The 18,401-nt window shown below is 50.1% G+C and overlaps 2 protein-coding genes and 1 long non-coding RNA gene across 6 annotated transcripts; 2 read left to right on the top strand and 1 right to left on the bottom strand.

Moving 5' to 3' along the window:
* Positions 1 to 1,707: 1,707 nt before the first annotated feature.
* On the bottom strand, positions 1,708 to 6,136 carry LOC125617665. Its single transcript, XR_007348745.1, has 2 exons — positions 5,998 to 6,136; positions 1,708 to 4,018 (listed from the first exon to the last, which is right to left on the bottom strand). It is a non-coding gene; the product is annotated as an uncharacterized LOC125617665 (long non-coding RNA).
* Nrm (nurim) lies at positions 1,974 to 5,004 on the top strand. 3 transcript variants are annotated; one of them, XM_015507117.2, is made up of 4 exons: positions 1,974 to 2,124; positions 2,679 to 2,875; positions 3,431 to 3,607; positions 4,095 to 5,004. In XM_015507117.2, the coding sequence occupies exons 1-4, from the start codon at positions 2,001 to 2,003 to the stop codon at positions 4,374 to 4,376; spliced, it is 780 nt and encodes a 259-aa protein (XP_015362603.1). In that variant the 5' UTR covers positions 1,974 to 2,000; the 3' UTR covers positions 4,377 to 5,004. The 3 variants fall into 3 exon arrangements, with proteins under 3 accessions (XP_015362603.1, XP_015362602.1, XP_048661926.1); XM_015507116.2 differs by having other exon boundaries at positions 1,979 to 2,133; XM_048805969.1 differs by lacking the exon at positions 3,431 to 3,607 and having other exon boundaries at positions 1,979 to 2,133.
* On the top strand, positions 5,787 to 16,605 carry Ppp1r18 (protein phosphatase 1 regulatory subunit 18). Of its 2 annotated transcripts, none has more exons than XM_015507115.2 (4): positions 5,787 to 5,920; positions 6,946 to 8,590; positions 13,836 to 14,043; positions 15,725 to 16,605. In XM_015507115.2, the coding sequence occupies exons 2-4, from the start codon at positions 6,974 to 6,976 to the stop codon at positions 15,742 to 15,744; spliced, it is 1,845 nt and encodes a 614-aa protein (XP_015362601.1). In that variant the 5' UTR covers positions 5,787 to 5,920; positions 6,946 to 6,973; the 3' UTR covers positions 15,745 to 16,605. The 2 variants fall into 2 exon arrangements, with proteins under 2 accessions (XP_015362601.1, XP_048661925.1); XM_048805968.1 differs by lacking the exon at positions 5,787 to 5,920 and adding an exon at positions 6,045 to 6,183.
* The last annotated feature ends 1,796 nt before the right edge of the window (positions 16,606 to 18,401 follow it).

Raw genomic sequence — 18,401 nt, 5'->3', positions numbered from 1 at the left:
GGACCACTTTCCTATGCAGAAAGCAGGGTGGAGAGTGAGTCTATGTTTGGTGCAATATATATGATGGCATCGATGCAGAGGAATATGGGAATACTTATCTCTTGAGAGGGAAGGAGGAATGCAGAGCCTGTGGGAGGTTCCTTAGTGCTCTTTAGCAGTTTTCACATCCCTTTACCCACAAGATTAACAGCTTTCTTTAACTCTCATCTTGTGCAATAAAAGTTGAGGGAGTGAGTTTGTTGGTTTGTTCGTTCACTTGTTTTTGAGACAGGGTCTCTTGCTAAGTTGCTTAGGGCCTTGTTAAATTGCGGAGGCTGGCCTCCAATTTGGGAGCTGTCACAGCCTCCCAAATCACTGGGATTACAGGCATTGGCCACCTCACCCTGCATAGGGAGTAAGCTTAATGATAACTAAGGTCCATATATGTACATAGTTACTTACTATATGATCTTTAATTCTGATGAACTTTATATATATATCCCTTTATTTATGTTTATGTGGTGCTGAGGATCGAACCCAGTGCCTCAGAAATGCTAGGCAAGTGCTCTAACACTGAGCTACAACCACAGCCCCTGATGAAGTTTACTTGTACTTTGCTTTTTAAATATTAATATTAATCTGTAGGTAATTATAAGCAGTCTATAGGAAATGTTAAAAGACCTTAGTGGAGTCAAACTAATGAAGTTGCAGAATAAAGTCAGTGTCAATTATTACAAGCTTGTATAAAATTACTTAGTTTACAACTGTAATAAATTAATAGTTTTGCACCACAAATATTTTAACAGTTTTACTACCATGGATACAATCTTTGCCACTTATTAGAGGCTGATAATGTAGCTTAGAGGTTGAGCTTTTGCCCTTCTTGTGGGAGCCCGAGTTCATCCCCAGCATCGCAAAATAAATAATTATTAACAAAATAGCCAGGCGCGGTGGCGCACACCTGTAATCTCAGCAGCTTGAGAGACTGAGGCAGGATGATCGCGAGTTCAAAAACACCCTCAGCAAAAGCAAGGTGTTAAGCACACCGTGAGACCATGTCTCTAAATAAAATATAAAATAGGGCTGAGGATGTGGCTCAGTGGTTGTGTGCCCCTGAGTTCAATCCCCGGTACCAAAAAACAAACTGCCAAGTGTTGTGGTGCAGGCCTGTAATCCCAGCAGTTTGGGAGGCTGAGGCAGAATAATTGAAAATTCAAAGCAAGCCTCAGCAGTTTAGCAAAATCCTAAGCAACTTGGCAAGGCCCTGTCTTAAAAACATAAAATGGGTTAGGGATGTAGCTCAGTGTTGATGCGCCCCTGGGTTCAATCCCTAGTACCCCAAACAAACCAATCTTACAAGATGTAATAGGTGATTCAGAGCTTGAGGTTCTCACCCTGGGTCCAAATCCGTTCTCTCGCCGTTCATTATTGAAGTCTTAACTGAGGATTTGTAATGTTAGCCCCCATTGTTTTCCAGTCACGGCTAAATTAAAGAGTTTTTTTGTTTATGCTGAACTGGGAATAGAACCCAGGGCGCTATACCACTGAGCTATATCCTGTCTCACTAAAGTGCCATGGCTGGCCTCGAATTTGCGATCCTCTAGCCTCAACCTCTCATGTCGCGGGAATTACAGGAGCCAGCCACCGCGCCCAATCGAAAAGGGGTCTCCTAAAGTTCTGTTTCCACAACTGCCAGAGAGGAACTGTCTTCATTTTTTTCGATGGGAAAACTAGCCCAACTGGGAGTCAGTCCATGTGGGTGGCAGCAGAACTGCTGTCCTTACCACTTCCCTGGGGGTTCTAACATTCCCTTCTGTGACGCGAACATCGCAAGCTCGGGAAACGAACCCCAGCTTCTGCACTGCCTTCGGGCGGGGAAAGCCGCGCGCGCGGGCGAGCCGGAAACCCGGTGTCTGCGTGCAGGAGCCCCGCCCTCCTAGGCGTGTCCCCGGGCGGGGGGCGGGGCCTGCTGCCGCGGGAATCCCAAACCCGCCCCTTTCCCCACCCCTCCATTTCTCGCCATGGCCCCTGCACTACTGCTGGTGCCAGCTGCCCTTGCTTCTTTCATCCTGGCCTTTGGCACTGGAGTGGAGTTCGTGCGTTTTACCTCCCTTCGACCACTTCTCGGAGGGATCCCGGATTCCGGTAGTCCGGGTGAGCGGGAGGAATCGAGTACTAGCTTTGAAACAGGGAGGTGGAGCCGGAGAAGAGGGTGCGAGGGCGGAGCTTGGAGACAAATGACAGTGGAAGTCTGAGCGAGGGAACTGGAATCGCGAAAGCTGCTCAAAAGCTGCAGGGGTAGAGGGACCATAGGAATGGTTTGGCGAACCGCGAGACTAAAGACTGAGCGGGAGGGAAAGGGCTATAGACAATATTCTAAGAAAAGTATTTTGTAGAGAAAACTGCGGAGAGGGAAGTGTTACAAAGGGGCGATCCAGAGAATCCTCTCCAGCCATGCTTTTAGTGACAATCCAACATGCATTTTTCTATGAATTCTCTTTCCCAGGTCTGACGGAGGCCTAGGGAAGAGGGGGAAATACAAGGGATGGTAAAGTGAGAGGGGCCAGCCTAGATGGAAAACATTAACGCTTTGAAACCATTAAGGGACATGGTCTGGGACCCCAATGGGAAATGAGGGTAAGGGGAGATTTTCTATTTATCTTCTTGATGTTTGTCCCTTTCTCCCTCAACTCCTCCAGATGCCCGCCAGGGATGGCTGGCTGCCCTGAAGGACCGCAGTGTACTTGCCTCCCTGGCTTGGGATCTGGGGCTCCTGCTACTCTTTGTTGGGCAGCACAGCCTCATGGCGACTGAGACAGTGAAGGCACGGACATCCCAGTACTTTGGGGTCCTTCAGAGGTCACTGTATGTGGCATGCACTGCTCTGGCCTTGCAGGTATGAGGACATGGCAGCTGAGTCCCCAAGGGAGACAATCTGTGGGAGGCACCCCCTGGACTGGTGAGGCAAACTATGATTTTGAGAAGAAAACTGAGGATGCTAATCTTAGCTTCTATTCCTTCATGGCACATATCCTACTTTTTATCAAGAAGGGTGTACTTATCATTCCCTAAGCACAAGATGTGCATTCTCACCTTTGCAACTTTGTTCACATTATCCTGCTTGAAATCCCCTCCTTAATTCCTTTTCAGTCCTACCATTTCTTTCAAACCACCTCCCTAGGTTTCAAGAGAAAGCTTGCTTTTCATTTAGCAGTTACCTATCTTCTCTTTGGGTGCCTAGTACTATCAGGCACCTATCAGGTCATCCCCATCCATTCTGTAAATCCCTATCCATTCTGTAAATCCTCAGTGTGGATACAGGTCATCCTCACTTTCATGGGAGCCTACTCAGCACCCTCATAAGTGGGAAAGGGGAACAGGCTCTGGGTCTGGGTTTCTTAAAAGTAGGCAGGTTGGCTGCTGGGATACTTAGTTCCTCATCCTTCTCCAGTTGGTGATGCGGTACTGGGAACCTGTACCCAGAGGCCCAGTGTTGTGGGAGGCTCGGGCAGAGCCATGGGCCACCTGGGTGCCCCTCCTCTGCTTTGTGCTCCACGTCATTTCCTGGCTCCTCATCTTCAGCATTCTTCTCGTCTTTGACTACGCTGAGCTCATGGGCCTCAAACAGGTGAGGCTTCCAAATCCCTACCTAAGACCTCTGACCCCATTTAGAATTCTTTCCAAAGATTTTCCTCTTCCACCTGCCTGCCCCCCTGCTATTCTACTTTCTCCCTTGCTTTTTATTCTCTCCTCTCTCTCTTTCTTTCTTTTTTCTTTTTGTGGTGCTAGGGATCTCTCTTTTTTTTTTTTCTTTTTGTGGTGCTGGGGATCAAACCCAGGGCCTTCCTTATGCATGCAAGGCAAGCATTCTTCCAGCTGAGCTATATCCCCAGTCCCTCTCTTCTTATGAGAGTGGTTCCTCAAAGGCCAGCATCCACGGGTATCCTGGGTCTGGGGAAGTCACATGAATCAGAGATCAGGGTCAGGGGGTGGAGTCTCAGAATGAGGTTCTTGGGCCTGATTTCCAGGAGGGTGGTGCCTGGAAGAAAGAGAAAGAAACAGCTAAATTGGAAAAAGGGTTTGATTCCATTTCTAAGCCATTCTCCTTCTCTTAGGTCTACTACCATGTGCTGGGCCTGGGTGAGCCTCTGGCACTGAAGTCTCCCCGAGCTCTGAGGCTCTTTTCCCACCTGCGCCACCCAGTGTGTGTGGAACTGCTGACTGTGCTGTGGGTGGTACCCACTCTGGGCACTGACCGCCTCCTCCTTGCTCTCCTTCTTACCCTCTATCTGGGCCTAGCTCATGGGCTTGACCAGCAAGACCTCCGCTACCTCAGGGCTCAGCTACAAAGAAAACTTCACCTGCTCTCCCGGCCCCAAGATGGGGAGACAGAATGAGGAGTTAACTCTGATTCCAAGCCCTGTACTTTCTCTACTCCTCAAATTCAAATCCTTAACATCCCAGGCCCTGATTGCTTCAGACCTGAGGCTCAATGCCATGGACTGAAGGAGCTGTCCCTTCTACTGCTTGAGACTTCATTCCTCCAGTCCAGCTCCATACCCTAAATTCCGAGTTTTGGCCACTAGATTCCAAGGTCCAGTTCTCACCAGCCAGGAACAGAGGGTGTAGACTTCATTCCCCTCCTCACAGTTTAGGGCCTGACCTGCCTCCTCACAAGGAAATGGGTCTGTCCTGACTGTTTCCCTGGCACTCTTATTCATCTCTGTGCCTCAGGGATCCCCTTCTCCATCTCCAGCTTCCACTCCTGGGCCAGAATCTGTGTGCAAGTTTGCCAGTAGTGGCCGCCGGGTCTAGACTCCAGTCATGCTCTCCACTCCTACCCTAGTCTCTCCACCTCCCAAGGCTCCGCCCCAGGGCAGAATCCCACTACCCCCCCTCTCCCCTGCAACCCTCGCCACGGCAACCTAGTGGAGCGGATTCTCCTGCTCTTAACTTGGGTGACTTGGGGTTCCCTGCTCTCCTGAGAAACACTTGCTGCAGGAAAATAAAAGCCTCGTTTTTCTACATGTGGTATTCTTTACTCTGCGACGTCTCAATCTACAGGGCTGAGTTTGGGAAGGCGAGCCAGAGCCTGGGAGCACCAAGCTCCAGTTTGGGAGCCACCTCACCCACTGGCTACCCTCTGGGCTGCAGCCAAGCTCCATGGGCTCACCCCCACCTCCAAACCGCCCAGTCCTGCTTCCTCCAAATTCCCCAGTTTTCCCTCTGCAGAACCGGAGACGCAAAGGAGACAGGGTAAAACTAAAAACGGAGGGGACCGCAGCTCTGGAAGGGAAGAGAGCTTCCAAAGCCATTTGCTTCTGAGCACTGCTCCTGCAGCCTCCTTCCCTACAGACCTCCTCCTGTCTGGAGACGGCCCTCGACCCACAGCAACAAAGGCTGGCCCGGGAAGGCAAAAGCGTGGGGAGGAGCGGCCAGAGATGGGAAGGGCGGTCCCGGTTCGCAGCAGCTGGCGCTTCCTCCCCGAGTCCCTAGAGGGGCCTGAGTCACGGGCCGCCGCCCTGGGTTGGGGAGCTGGGTGGGGGCGGGGGTCTGGACACCAAGGTTCTCCTGGACTACAGGGCGGGAAGCTGTTGAGGGGCCCTGGGGTCTGAGAGCCGAGAACCCGTGATTGCCACAGAAACAGGGGAGTCCCAGAGCAGAGTCCCACGCGCGGTGGATGGAAGTGAGGCCCCGCCCCCTCCTCGGGCTCCGCCCTGCGCCCCCTTTCCTCTCGGCATTGTCCTTAGACAAAGCTGTCGCCGCCCCCCGCCCGGCCCCCTGGTCTCTGTCTCTGTCCCTCCTCCTCTTTGCCTCCTCCTCTCCCTCCCTTCACCCCTCCCTCTAGTCTCCGGATCTCCCTCGCTACCTCTCTCCTCCTCTTCCTCTCTCCTCCTCTCTCCGGACGCCTGGCTCCTCGCATCCCCTCCCCCGGGAACGTGTGAGTTGACTGAGGGACTGACTTGGGGACAGGGGTGTCTTCTTGCTCCCGTCCCCGCTCCCGTCCGAGTCCCGGACCTTGGGCTGTCTCCTCTTTGTGCCGAGATTGTATGCTGACTGCGCCGGGTGGGGATGGCTTGCTGTGTCAGGGTTCCTTGAGAGCCGGGAGCCAGCCACGGACTTGCAGGCTCAGGACCGAAGAGGCGTGGATCCGGTCTTCAGCATGCCTGGGTCCCGGGGCTCAGCCGGTGGGGGAGGCTGACGGTAGTGATCGGACTGGATGGGGGTGGACGCCAGGGTTCTGGGAACGTGATGGCATCGCAGTCGCCGGTGTTCCAAAAGTCCCCCAGGGAGGGTATTTCCCCTGACCCGCCTTGGGGGCGGAGTGCACGGCGGAGGGGTGGGGGCTGGAGGGCCCGAGAGGCGGGGCCCGAACCTAGCCGGGAAAGGAGCCGGGATCTTTGGGGCCCGCGCTGAGACCCGCCGGCCTGCTGCCGCGGCGCTCCCTTAACCATTGCCCCCTGAATTCCCCTTCTCCCCTTTTCACTCTCCACTTTTCCTTACCTTCCCGAATCCCCTCAGATCCCGTCTATCCCTCTCTGGCGGGATTCCCCGTCTTTCCTTGCCATTCTCACCTCCCGCCAGTGTCCTTGAGGCAGCCTCTCCTGTACCCGGTCCCCTCTAAACCCCAGCCATTCTTTTCTCTCATCTCTTTCACCCCAGCTCTCTTTTAGCCCTTTTCTCTCCTTACATTATTGAAACTGTCTTTAATACTCATTAACCCTTTACTATCCAATCTGGCTCCTGCCTTTAAATTTTGACTTCCTTTCACATCACCTCTCCTCAACTTGGTTGAACAGCTTCGTCCTCACTTTTCTGCCCTCCTTCTTATCCCTTTCCCTCTGACCTCATCCCCAGCTCCTCTGCCCTTCTCTGTATCCCACCTCAATCCTCCATTTCCTCCCCACAACCCAGTCTCACCCCTTGGGCCTCTCTGAAGTCTCTCTTCCGGTTGTCTGCCCCCAGCGTTCCCTACCCTCACCTCCCGGAGACCATGGCCACTATCCCAGACTGGAAGCTACAGCTGCTAGCCCGGCGTCGGCAGGAGGAGGCAGCAGTTCGTGGCCGGGAGAAGGCAGAGCTGGATCGCCTGTCCCAGATGCCAGCCTGGAAACGGGGACTTCTGGAGCGCCGCCGGGCCAAGCTTAGCCTGTCTCCTGGGGAGCCTAGCCCTATGTCTGGGACTTCAGAGGCTGGACCTCCAGACCCAGATGAGTCCGCTGTTCTTCTGGAGGCCATTGGGCCAGTGCACCAGAACCGATTCATTCGGCAGGAGCGGCAACAGCAGCAGCAGCAGCAGCGGAATGAAGAGCTGCTTGCTGAGAGAAAGGCTGGGCCTCTGGAGGCCCGAGATCGGAGACCCAGCCCTGGGAATTCAAGGGATCAGAGCCCCAAGGGAAGAGAGTCAAGAGAAGAGAGGCTAAGTCCCAGGGAAGTCAGAGAGAGGAGGCTCGGGATAGGAGGAGCCCAAGAGTCAAGTCCCAGGCCTTTGGAGACTAGAGACTGGAGGCAAAGCCCAGGAGAAGTGGTAGACAGAAGCTCAAGGCTGTCAGAAGCACGAAAATGGAAGCTAAGTCCTGGAGAAACTCCAGAATGGAGTATGAGGCTAGCGGAGCCTGGAGAACAAAGTCCCAGGAGAAAAGAGGTGATGGAAAGTAGACTGAGCCCAGGGGAGTCTGGCAACCAGAAGTTGGGCCTGACAGAGGCTCATAAATGGAGGCCTGACTCCAGAGAGTCTCAGGAACAGAGTTTAGTACAACTGGAGGCATTCGAGTGGAGACTGAGCTCAGAAGACAGAAAAGACTGTTTGGATCAATGTAGGAGAAAAGAAGAGAGGACAATTCAAGGGATGACCCCAGAAGAGATTACAGAGTTATCAGAGACCCTAACAAGGGAGGCTCATGACAACATCTCCAGAAGAGTGGAGACAGCAGAACAGAGGCCCAGCCCTGTGGAGGATGGTGAGAGGGGCTTGAAGACAACTGAAGGATGGAAATGGACCCTGAACTCTGGGAAGGCTCGAGAGTGGACACCCACATATATAGAGACTCAAACTCAGAAATCAGAATCTCCAGAGTCTGTTGAGAGGCATCTGGGGCCTCCTAGTATAGAGGCCGGAGAAGGGGAGGCTGAGAAGGAGGAGTCGGGGGCTCAGAGCAGGCCTCTGAGAGCCTTGCAGAACCACTGTTCTGTCCCCTCCCCCCTCCCACCAGAGGATGCTGGGACTGGAGGAGGCTCGAGACAGCAGGAAGAGGAAGCAGTGGAACTCAGGCCCCCACCATCAGCCCCTCTGTCTCCCCCACCCCTAGCCCCAAGTGCTCCCCAGCCTCCTGGGGATCCCCTCATGAGCCGTCTGTTTTATGGGGTGAAGGCAGGGCCAGGGGTGGGGGCCCCCCGCCGCAGTGGACACACCTTCACAGTCAACCCCAGGCGCTCTATGCCCACTGCAAGCCCAGCCACTCCAGCTGCCCCAGCCACAGGTGATGCTGCAGTTTCTGGGGCTGGGAAGAAGCGGTACCCGACTGCTGAGGAGATCTTGGTTCTTGGGGGCTACCTTCGTCTCAGCCGCAGCTGCCTTGTCAAGGGGTCCCCTGAAAGACATCACAAACAGGTAGGGGAGCAGCCAAGCCAGACTTCTTAGAAATCCACTTGCCAATTCTCTCTGGACTCTGGTCTTTCTTGCTTTTTTATACCCTGTATTCTTGTCTTCCTCTATTCTTGTTAATTCCTGCCACCTCCCTTCCTCCCTCTGCACACACACCCTTCCTCTGGTAGCCCTCCTTTGCCATTCATTTTGCAGCCCCAAGAGTCTGCCCAGCAATCAACCACTGTGCCCGGGTGTGTCATTTTCAGGGTGTGCCCAGGCTGCTCATTCTCCTTACCCTCAGGCTCTGGGTTGTGTCCCCACCATCACCATACACCTTTCTTTCCTTTCCTCTGAGTCTGTGACCCACCCAGGCCCATGTGGTGGGAAAAGAGGGCAGTTTGCCAGGGTGAAAGCTCAGCTTTGGAGAGGAGAGAATGTGGAGGCAGCAGGCTTGGGAGGCGGAAGACAAGGGTCTGGGCTCTACAGAGAAAAGGCAGGAAGCATTGAGTGGGGGGAAGGTCTCACAGCCCTAGGAAGAGGAAGGCAGAGCTGAGTGGGGACATCCTAGGATAGAGGGAGGAGGGGTGATGGGAAAGGCTGGCTAAAAAGCAGAGAGAAGGCTTTTGAACCCCAAGTCTGCCCCATGGGAGAGGCATACACAGAGGCCATTTGAACAGGGTGACCTCGGGGTTGCACACCCCCAGCTGGGCCACTGCTTCAGACAGTGCTCCCTTCTCTCTTGGGACAAGAAAAGCCTTCTCCTCTTCCCAAATGCCCCCACCCCCCACTCCTCTGTCCTTCCTCCCTGGGCTTTCCCTCCCTCCCAGAACTGGCTCAGCCATGGTTTTCCCCTTTCTTCCTGACACCCTGCCCTCTCCCTCTCCTTGGGGTAGAAAAAGAGAAGTGCTTTCCGAGGCCCCAAGCTTGGACTGGCTGGGGTACAGTGGGAGTTGAGGACAGGGCGGGGACTGAGGCTAATAGATCAGGTTAGACTTGAACAAGGACATGCCGGGAAATGTGAGCAGCCAGGCTGACTTCTGGTCCTGGCTCAACTCCATCCCTATACACATCAATTAGTTTATAGCTTGAAAATCTCTAGGAGCGAGGTCTCAATCAGAGGTCTCAGAGCTAAAAGTCTATCCTTCTAGCATGAATCTCCCCAGAGTTTGGGAAAACCCATCTCATCCTTATCCCATGTGTTAACACCTTTTTTTTTTTTTTTTTTTTTTTTTTAAATCCTTAATGTCAGTGAGAAACCACAAGGACTAAAGATCTAGGTGAAGCTCTAGGGGGAGGTACTGGATCCGAGTTCATCTTCACAGAAACTGAAGCTCGCATCCCTGAGCCCTGGTACCTGGGAATCTACCTGAGACCTCTGACACTCTTCAGTGATGGGCAGATACAAAGGAGGGAGGACAGGAAATTCTCCTAGGCTGAGGTGTTCAGAAAAGTCACTTCCTACTGAGGTTGGCTAGTGCTTCCAGGAGGCTTGTGCCTTTGGGGAATGAACAGAGGGAGGCATGAAGCTTTGGACCCTGAAGCTCAGGGACTATCTGAAGAGAACCAGGAACCCAGTGCAGAGCAGGACCAGTGATGGTGACCATACCTAGGTCAGGGAGTAGGGGGCCGGAAGCAGATCGCCCAAACAGGAAGCCTGGGGTGGGGGCCGGAAGGCTGGTGGGGCTGAGTGGGGAACTCTAGGCCATGGGCCTGCCAGAACTGTGCTCAGGATGTGGTGAGAGAATAAGGAAGCAGTCCTGCCGTGTTTCGTTGGGGGTGGGGAAGAAGCAGCAGAGTTCCCTACACCCAGTCACCTCACCCTCTGTCCTCTTTCAGACCTTTTCCCCTCTCTCAGGGCCCTGCTTCTCAAGGACTGGTGTGCCCTGTCCCTGCTCACTGTCCCAACCCACTGGCTCAGGGATAGGAGGACCCATCCCTACCCCCACTTTCCCTAAATAACTCATGTTTGCTGGCAACTTCCATCAAACATCCCTGCCATCAGGAGAGAAATCCCAGCCCTGCTGCTGAGCCCAAGGGATGGGCTGTGACTGGTCCCCTTCCCCAGAGGCCCCTCTGGCTGAGAGACCTGCCCCTCCCTCCCTGCCCCCCTTGTGACCTTATATAGCTGATGGGAGAGGAGTGAATGAGTCACCTCCCTCCCTGTCCATCCCCCACCCCCCCTTGCAGGCTGTGCATTCCTGAGAAGCCCTGTCAGAAGATTGGTAGTGGTGGTGGTGGGGGGGGGCGGTTAGAAGCAAGGCAGGAGGGGACAAACAAGCTGAGCAAATCAAATGAATCCTCTTGCAGAGTGGATAATAAACTACAGAGATTGTTATCCCAAAATGGAATATGGAAGCAGAAATGGGTTCCCAAAAATTTTGGTAACAGTAACAAAATCTGAAAGGATCCATTTTGAGTAGTTTGGATGTAAGCAGTCTGGCTGCTGTCACTTGATTCTACCAGCATTTCCATAGATGTGGACTGGGGGTCAAGTGTGTACAGATTGGACTATCCCCAATGTTGTCCACCCCATAGTATTGGTCTGTTGGAGCCTCATCTGAGGTCTGAACAAACCCTTTTGCATTGAAACAATTTCCAAGTTGCTTTCAACATCAAACACAAGTATAATAAATAAGTACAGCCGTCCCTCTGTCTCTAAGGGTTCCACGTCCCTGGGTTCAACAAAGTGTGGATCAGAAATATTCAGAAAATGGGTTGGGGTTGTGGCTCAGTGGTAGTGTGCTCGCCTAGCATGCATGAGGCACTGGGTTCAACCCTCAGCACCACATAAGCATAAAGACAATTGGGCTGGGGTTGTGGCTCAGTGGTACAGCGTGCAAGACCCTGGGTTTGATCCTCAGCACCACATAAAAATAAATAAGTGAAATAAAGGTATTGTGTCCAACTACAACTAAAAAATTAAAAAAAAAAAAAGAATAAAGACAATAAACTCCATCCAACAACTAAAAAAAATATTTTAAAAAAAGAAATATTCAGAAAAAAATTACACCTGTACTGAGCATGTAGGGACTTTTTTTTGGTCATTATTCCCTAGAAAATGTAACAACTATTTATACAGAGTATTTACATTGTATCAGGTGTTAAAAGTTATCTAGAAGCCAGGTGTGCAGGCTCATGCCTGCCTGTAATCCCAGGGGCTCCAGAGGCTGAGGCAGGAGGATCACAAGTTCAAAGTCAGCCTCAGCAAGTTAGTGAGGCCCTAAGCCACTTAGTGAGACCCTATCTCTAAAAAAAATTTTAAAAAGGGGATGTGGCTCAGTGATTAAGTGCCCCTGGGTTCTATCCTGGTGTTGCCTCCCCCAAAAAATAAGTTATCTAGAGATTATTTAAAATATGCAGAATTGGGGCTGGGGATGTGGCTCAAGCGGTAGCGCGCTCGCCTGGCATGCGTGCGGCCCGGGTTCGATCCTCAGCACCACATACAAACAAAGATGTTGTGTCTGCCGAGAACTAAAAAAAAAAATATTAAAAAAAAAATATGCAGAATTTATGTTGGTTATGTGAAGTATTACACCATCTATATGAGGGACTTGAGTGAGTATTTTGGTATCCAAACAAAGGGGTCCTCCACAGATATGTAGGATGACTATATATCCTCTAATAAGTTAGAAGCAAGTAGGTGATTATGGAAAAAAATCAGAACTGGGTAATTATAACTTAGAGGGTCAGGAAATGGGGGGAGTGGATGTAGCAGCTTCAGAATAGGGTGAGAGGAAGGGAGAGAGTCTTGAGGGGGGAGAGTGTTCCCTCAGTACAAAGGGCATGAGGTCAGAATGTACCTCTTGGTACATTGGTGGACTTGGAAGAAACCAGGCCACTGTGACTAGAGTTGGGGAGAATGTCAGGGAGGGGGACTGGCACATTGACATTGATTAGACTCTAGCTTTTTTTTTTTTTTTAAAGTACTGGGGATTGAACCCAGGGACACTCAATTACTAAACTGTATCCCCATCACTTTTAATTCTTTGTTAGTGAGACCCTATCTCACTAAGTTGCCCAGGTTGGCCTCAAAGGCCTCCTGCCTCAGCCTCCTAAGTGGCTGGGGTGGCTCTAGTTCTGCGTCAAGTGAAAAGGGGAGCCATTGCAGGGTTTGAAGCAAAGGAGTGACACATACAATCCCTAAGTTTTAGCTTCCCATAGGGACCCGTGTATCACATCCCATACAGCCTTAGCAACCTCAGCAACCTCTTCCCCAGCCACCCTTCTCACATCACAACTCACATAGAGACTCGGGGATGCAGGGCCCCAGCCCTAAGTCTTCCCAAACAGATGCCAGGGACAGCCTGAGGTCATCTAGACCTTTCCAAGTAGTTCACATGGAATCCTCCTGTTTGTCTCCCTAATCCCTTTGGCTCCCAGAGTTAATCCTACCATCCCCTTCCCGTTGAGCTTCTTAAGAGGGCAAAGGGGATGGGTAGAAAAGCAGTAAGAACAGCTGGGCTCACCTGCACTCGGGATGGCCTGTTTATGAAGGGCTTTCTATCCCCTTTAAGGTCTTTTGCCTCTGTCTCTGCCCATCCCTCTGGTGCTCTCTGCACCCCTACCTCTCTGCCCTTATCACTTCTCCCAGCTGCACCTTTCAGGGATTCAGGGGCTCATCTTCTCCCCTGTGTGTTGAGGAAACTCTTGGCTGTTGGTCTCCTATCCCTTCCCAGGCTTAGGCCCCCTGCAGTGGGTCTACTCCAGCTATAGGAGAGGAGTGGGAAGGGGAAGGTGTTCAGGGTTTTCCCAGGGTATAGCAAGTGTTAAGGGTATGGAACTCAAGGTAACTGTCCTTGATTTTACCTGGGACTCCATCCCCAGCCAGCTCTTTCCTGCCTAGCCAGCTCAAATGTCACCTCCTTTGGGAAGCCTACCTGATTGCCCCAGTCAGACCAAAGGCTCAGTTCTGATCAGAGGGATTTAATTTAATCCTTTATTTTAATTTCCTTTTACACCTCTGCCTCCCATTGAACAGTACTGGGTTCAATCTGCAGTACTAAGGGCATGGGACCTTAGTCCTGTGTTATTCATTTCTGCCTCTCAGGCACGTGCCAAAGCACAGGCCAAAAGTTTGACCTTTTTGAATTATGTGATTAAAGAGGGGAAGGATTGGGGAGCTGTAAGAAAACTGAATCCCAGAATGGTCGGAGGGAAAGTCAGTGGAGTACCTCATTCCAGCCCTCACTCTCCTTCCACCTCCTCCTGTGGGCTTCCCTGGGCTGTGGATTCTGAGCCTGCCTCCTTCCCCTTTCCGTCCCACCTGCAGCTTAAGATCTCCTTCAGCGAGACAGCCCTGGAGACCACATATCAATACCCCTCTGAGAGTTCGGTACTGGAGGAGCTAGGCCCGGAACCCGAGCTCCCCAGTGCTTCCAGTCCTCCAGTGGCCCAGCCAGACGACGAGGAGGACGAGGAGGAGCTGCTGCTGCAGCCTGAGCTCCAGGGCGGGCTGCTCACCAAGGCCCTGATCGTGGGTAAGCGGAGGAGGCGCGGCCGACCCCGGGGCGCCCCCTTGTGTTGGAGCCGACACCGCGGTCCAGGAGGGAATGGGAGGGTTGGAAGTTGCTCGGTTGGGCCAGTAGCCCAATGCGTTTGTTTTCTTGTTGCAGTACTGGGGATCGAACTCAGGGCCTGGGCAAGCGTTGTACCACTGAGCTACATGCCCCCCAACGCTGTCCTTTAACAGATGGGAAAATTGAAGTCCTGGGAAGTGAAGCGCACATTGACTCTAGATATTTCAAAACTAGGGCTCCTTCTGAGCTCTTCAGTCTGGGTAAAAACAGGGATTGGGTCAGAGAGGCTGAGTTTGAATTTCAGCCTGTTCTCTTCCTTGTGATCTGAACTCAGAGAAACTCTCTGACCTCTGGCCTCAGTTTATCATTTATGAAATGAGGTTAATAATAACCACCTCCTCTGGGCTGGGGATGTGGCTCAAGTGGTAGCGCGCTTGCCTGGCATGCGTGTAGCCCGGGCTCGATCCTCAGCACCACATACAAACAAAGATGTTGTGTCTGCCGAAAACTAAAAAATAAATATTAAAATTCCTCTCTCTCTCTCTCTCTCTCTCTCTCTCTCTCTCTCTTAAAAAAAAAATAATAACCACTTCCTGGGGCTGAGAGTGTAGCTCAGTGGTAGAGTACTTGCCTAGCACATTGGAGGGCTGGAGTTCAATCCCCAGTACTGCAAAAATAACAACAATTCGTACCCTCTGCAATTTGAAAGAACTGAATAATTTTTGAAGCACCTAGGCCAGTAGTTATATATTAAATTATTTATTCTGGGATTATTGTGAGTTTAGACAAGGTATAAGAATGCCTAGCTGGGCGCAGTGGCACAGGCCTGTAATCCCAGCAGCTCTGGAGGCTGAGACAGGAGAATCATAAGTTCAAAGCCAGCCTCAGCAAATTAGTGAGGCCCTAAGCAACTCAGCAAGACCCTGTCTCTAAATAAAATATTAAAAAAGGGACTGTGGCTGTGGCTCAGTGGTAGAGCACTTGCCTAGCATATGTGAGGCATTGAGTTTGATCCTTGGCACCACATAAAAAATAAATAGATGCAAAATAAATTTTTTTTAAAAAAGTATATATATATATATATAAAGGACTAGGGATGTGGCTTAGTGGTTAAGTGTCCCTGGATTCAATCCCCAGCATCCTCCTTCCCCGTCCCCACACACAAAAAAGACCTAACATAGCCAGGTGTAGTGTCAGCATGCTTGTAATCCCATCTATTCTAGAGGCTGAGGCAGGAGAATCCCAAATTCAAGGCTACCCTGGGAAACTTAGTGAGACAGTGTCTCAAAATAAAAAATAAGTGCTGGGGATATATCTCAGTTGATAGAGTGCTTGCCTCACATACATAAGGCCCTAGGTTCAATCCCCAGCACCATCAAATAAAAAATAAAAGGGCTGGGGATGTAGCACAGTACTGGGTTCAATCTGCAGTACTGAAAAGAGTGTAGGGGAATGCCTAGCACAGAATCCAAGCTAAGGGATGGTTTGTTACTGGTGGCAACAAGTACCCAAGACATGGAAGATACAGGACTTCCAACATGTGAGCTGCCCTTCAGTTGGGGAAGGGGTGGGGAGAACAGAGGCAGATGCCCTCATTCACAGAAGCCCTCATTCTCTATCCTTATTACCACCTCTCCCACAGATGAGTCCTGCCGGCGGTGACCATCTTTCAACTAGGGGACATACCTCCCTCCTTCCCAGAACTGAAGATCCTGGAGCCTAATGATTCAAAGCAGAGGACCCTGAAAATGAGCCTGGCAGGGACAGGCAACCAACATCTTCTGACTTGCTTTCCCCATCCTGTTTCTAGAGGCAAAGCCAATTGCCCAATTTCCACCCTAACCCAGAATCCCTGATGTGCCCTAGTATGGGTGAGGTCAATGGGCTGGAGCATCTTAGGTGACCCAAGAGTAACCACCAGGTCCTGGGAGGAGCATAGAACTCCCTGGGGTGTGGAGATGGAGCAACCCTCATCTCCATGAGAGGATACAGTCTTCCCACATCTTTCCTTGACTCTTCACAAACTGCAGAGAGTCCTCAGGATTTAAGAACTCATTTCCCTGGGAGACTAAACCCCACTGAATTCACAGGCAGTGTTCCCCCTTCGTTTGCAGCTACCTGCTTCTTCTCATGACCATATCCTAGTTTACAAATCCTACCAGCTCCAAGACCCACCTGGTAAAGTCCCAGGTTTACAAGCCACACCTACTTGCCATGTCCAGGTGGAGTTTTGTCCCTTGTCCCCATCATTCCTTTCATGGGGAATGACCTGGGGGTGTGGCTTCTTCCACCTTTGCTCAGTATTACTGTGTTTCAGTTTCCCACAGGAGGGAAGACAAGGAATCTTAACTCTGTACCCTTTGAAAGATATTTAATTCTGTCCCTCCTAATGATTCACAATTGATTTGAATTGCAGTGGTGTGGAGTGACTAAGGAGGCAACTCACTTCCCCTCTCCCATTGCTCCTTCAATTTTGTTGTGTTCATTTTTTAACTTTCTATAATAAAATGGAGCTTTCTCTGACTCTTCTGCTGCTTCTTTGGGGGAAAAAAAAAGTTCGTGTAAGGGAAGACTTAGTGGCTGTGGGAGGGGAAAATGAAGGGGGATGAACCAGGAACCTGGCACTGACATAGAAAGTAGTCTAGAAGTCAAACACAGCTGTACACACCTGTAATCCCAATGACTCTGGACGCTGAGGCAGGAGATTACAAGTTCTAGGCCAGCCTCAGCTACTTAATGAGACATTGTCTCAAAAAATAAAAAAAGGACTGGGATGTATCCCAGTGGTAGAGTGTCTCTGAGTTCAATTCCTAGTCCAAAAAGAAAAAAAAGGGGGGGGGTGTCTCAGGAGCTGTGTGCGGGTTTCACAGAGGACAAGCAGAAGTCATAGGTAAGGGCTGTTGACTTGTCCACTAAACTGAAAAGTGTGGTGAAAACAGATTATGACATTTGAGTTCACTGCAGTAACCCCATACCTGGAGCCTAGTAGACACTTTTAAAATAAATGACCAAATGAATGAATAGATGAAAAGAAACAATTGGAAGCAGAGGTTACTCTGAGTTGAAGTGTTCCAGTATTTCAAAGCTGGCTTCAATGCAAGCAGTCAGGTAGTCAAGTAGTCAGCAGCTTGTGTATGACACACAAGCTCTAGGGACAGTTACTCAAAGAGTTGGGACTATAAATAGTAAATCTCCGGAAACTTGCAAAATTTAGTGGATCCAGAAGTGCAGGGTCCTGGAAAAAGTTTTCTTCTGGTAGACGATGGATTTTTTTATTCCTAAAGATTTAACAACCATCAGTAATTTATAGCTTTGCTGCCCAAATATAGTTGATTCTCCCATTTCAAAGAATTTCAATTTTCTACAAATGTGAATCATGTTATTTGACTCATCAGATATACATATATATATATATATATATATATATATATATATATGAACATTTAAGTTCACTGCAGTATCCGAATACCTGGAGCCTAGTAGACACAAAGTTACTTTTAGAATAAATGACCAAATGAATGAATAGATGAAAAGAAACAATTGGAAGCAGAAGTTACTCTGAGTTGAAGTGTTAAATAAATACACACACACACACACACACACACATATATATATATATATATATATGATGTTAATGGTTAATGGATCTTTATTTTTTATTTATTTATATGTGGTGCTGAGAATTGAACCCAGTGCCTCATATAAGCTCTGCAAGCACTTTACCACTGAGCCACAACCCCGGTCCCGGTTTGTTTTATTTTTATTTTTAGATGGTCTCACTAAGTTGCCCAGACTGGTCTTAAACTCCTGGGCTCAAATATTCCCCCTGCCTCAGCCTCAGGAGTAGCTGTTTCTGTGAGACTAGTTAGAGACCCTTTCTTTACCCAAACCCAAAATGTACTAGACAAATTGACCTTAAGCATATGTCAAAGTTCTTAAATTTACCAGCAAGGAAATAAGCAAGGTGTTAAGAGTGAGCAGAGAAGATGAGGGTGTAGAAAAAAAAATTAGTATTTAATTAGATAAAGATCCTAATCAATTGTGACCCAGGAAAAGAGAGACAGGAAGCTCTGAGACCCCAGAGGTGCCACAGTACATCTTAGAAATAGTAAATGATGTGTCCAAAAAATAAAAAGTATGGATTCATCTGTGGCTTTTCACTAGAATAGTAATTTTTATTTCCTAACTATAGTGTCTGGCATATCCAATTAATCATAAAATTGTATCCAGGTGCCCATAAAAGTGTATCCAGGTGTAAGCCTGTAATTTCAGATATTTTTGAGGCTGAGGCAAGAGGATCACAAGTTTGAGGCCAGCCT

Source organism: Marmota marmota, unplaced genomic scaffold, assembly GCF_001458135.2.
Source record: "Marmota marmota marmota unplaced genomic scaffold, marMar, whole genome shotgun sequence".
In the NCBI taxonomy this organism is placed as follows: Eukaryota; Metazoa; Chordata; class Mammalia; order Rodentia; family Sciuridae; genus Marmota; species Marmota marmota.
Note: the sequence above shows the minus strand (reverse complement) of the source record. Positions and strands in the feature narration are given on the sequence as shown.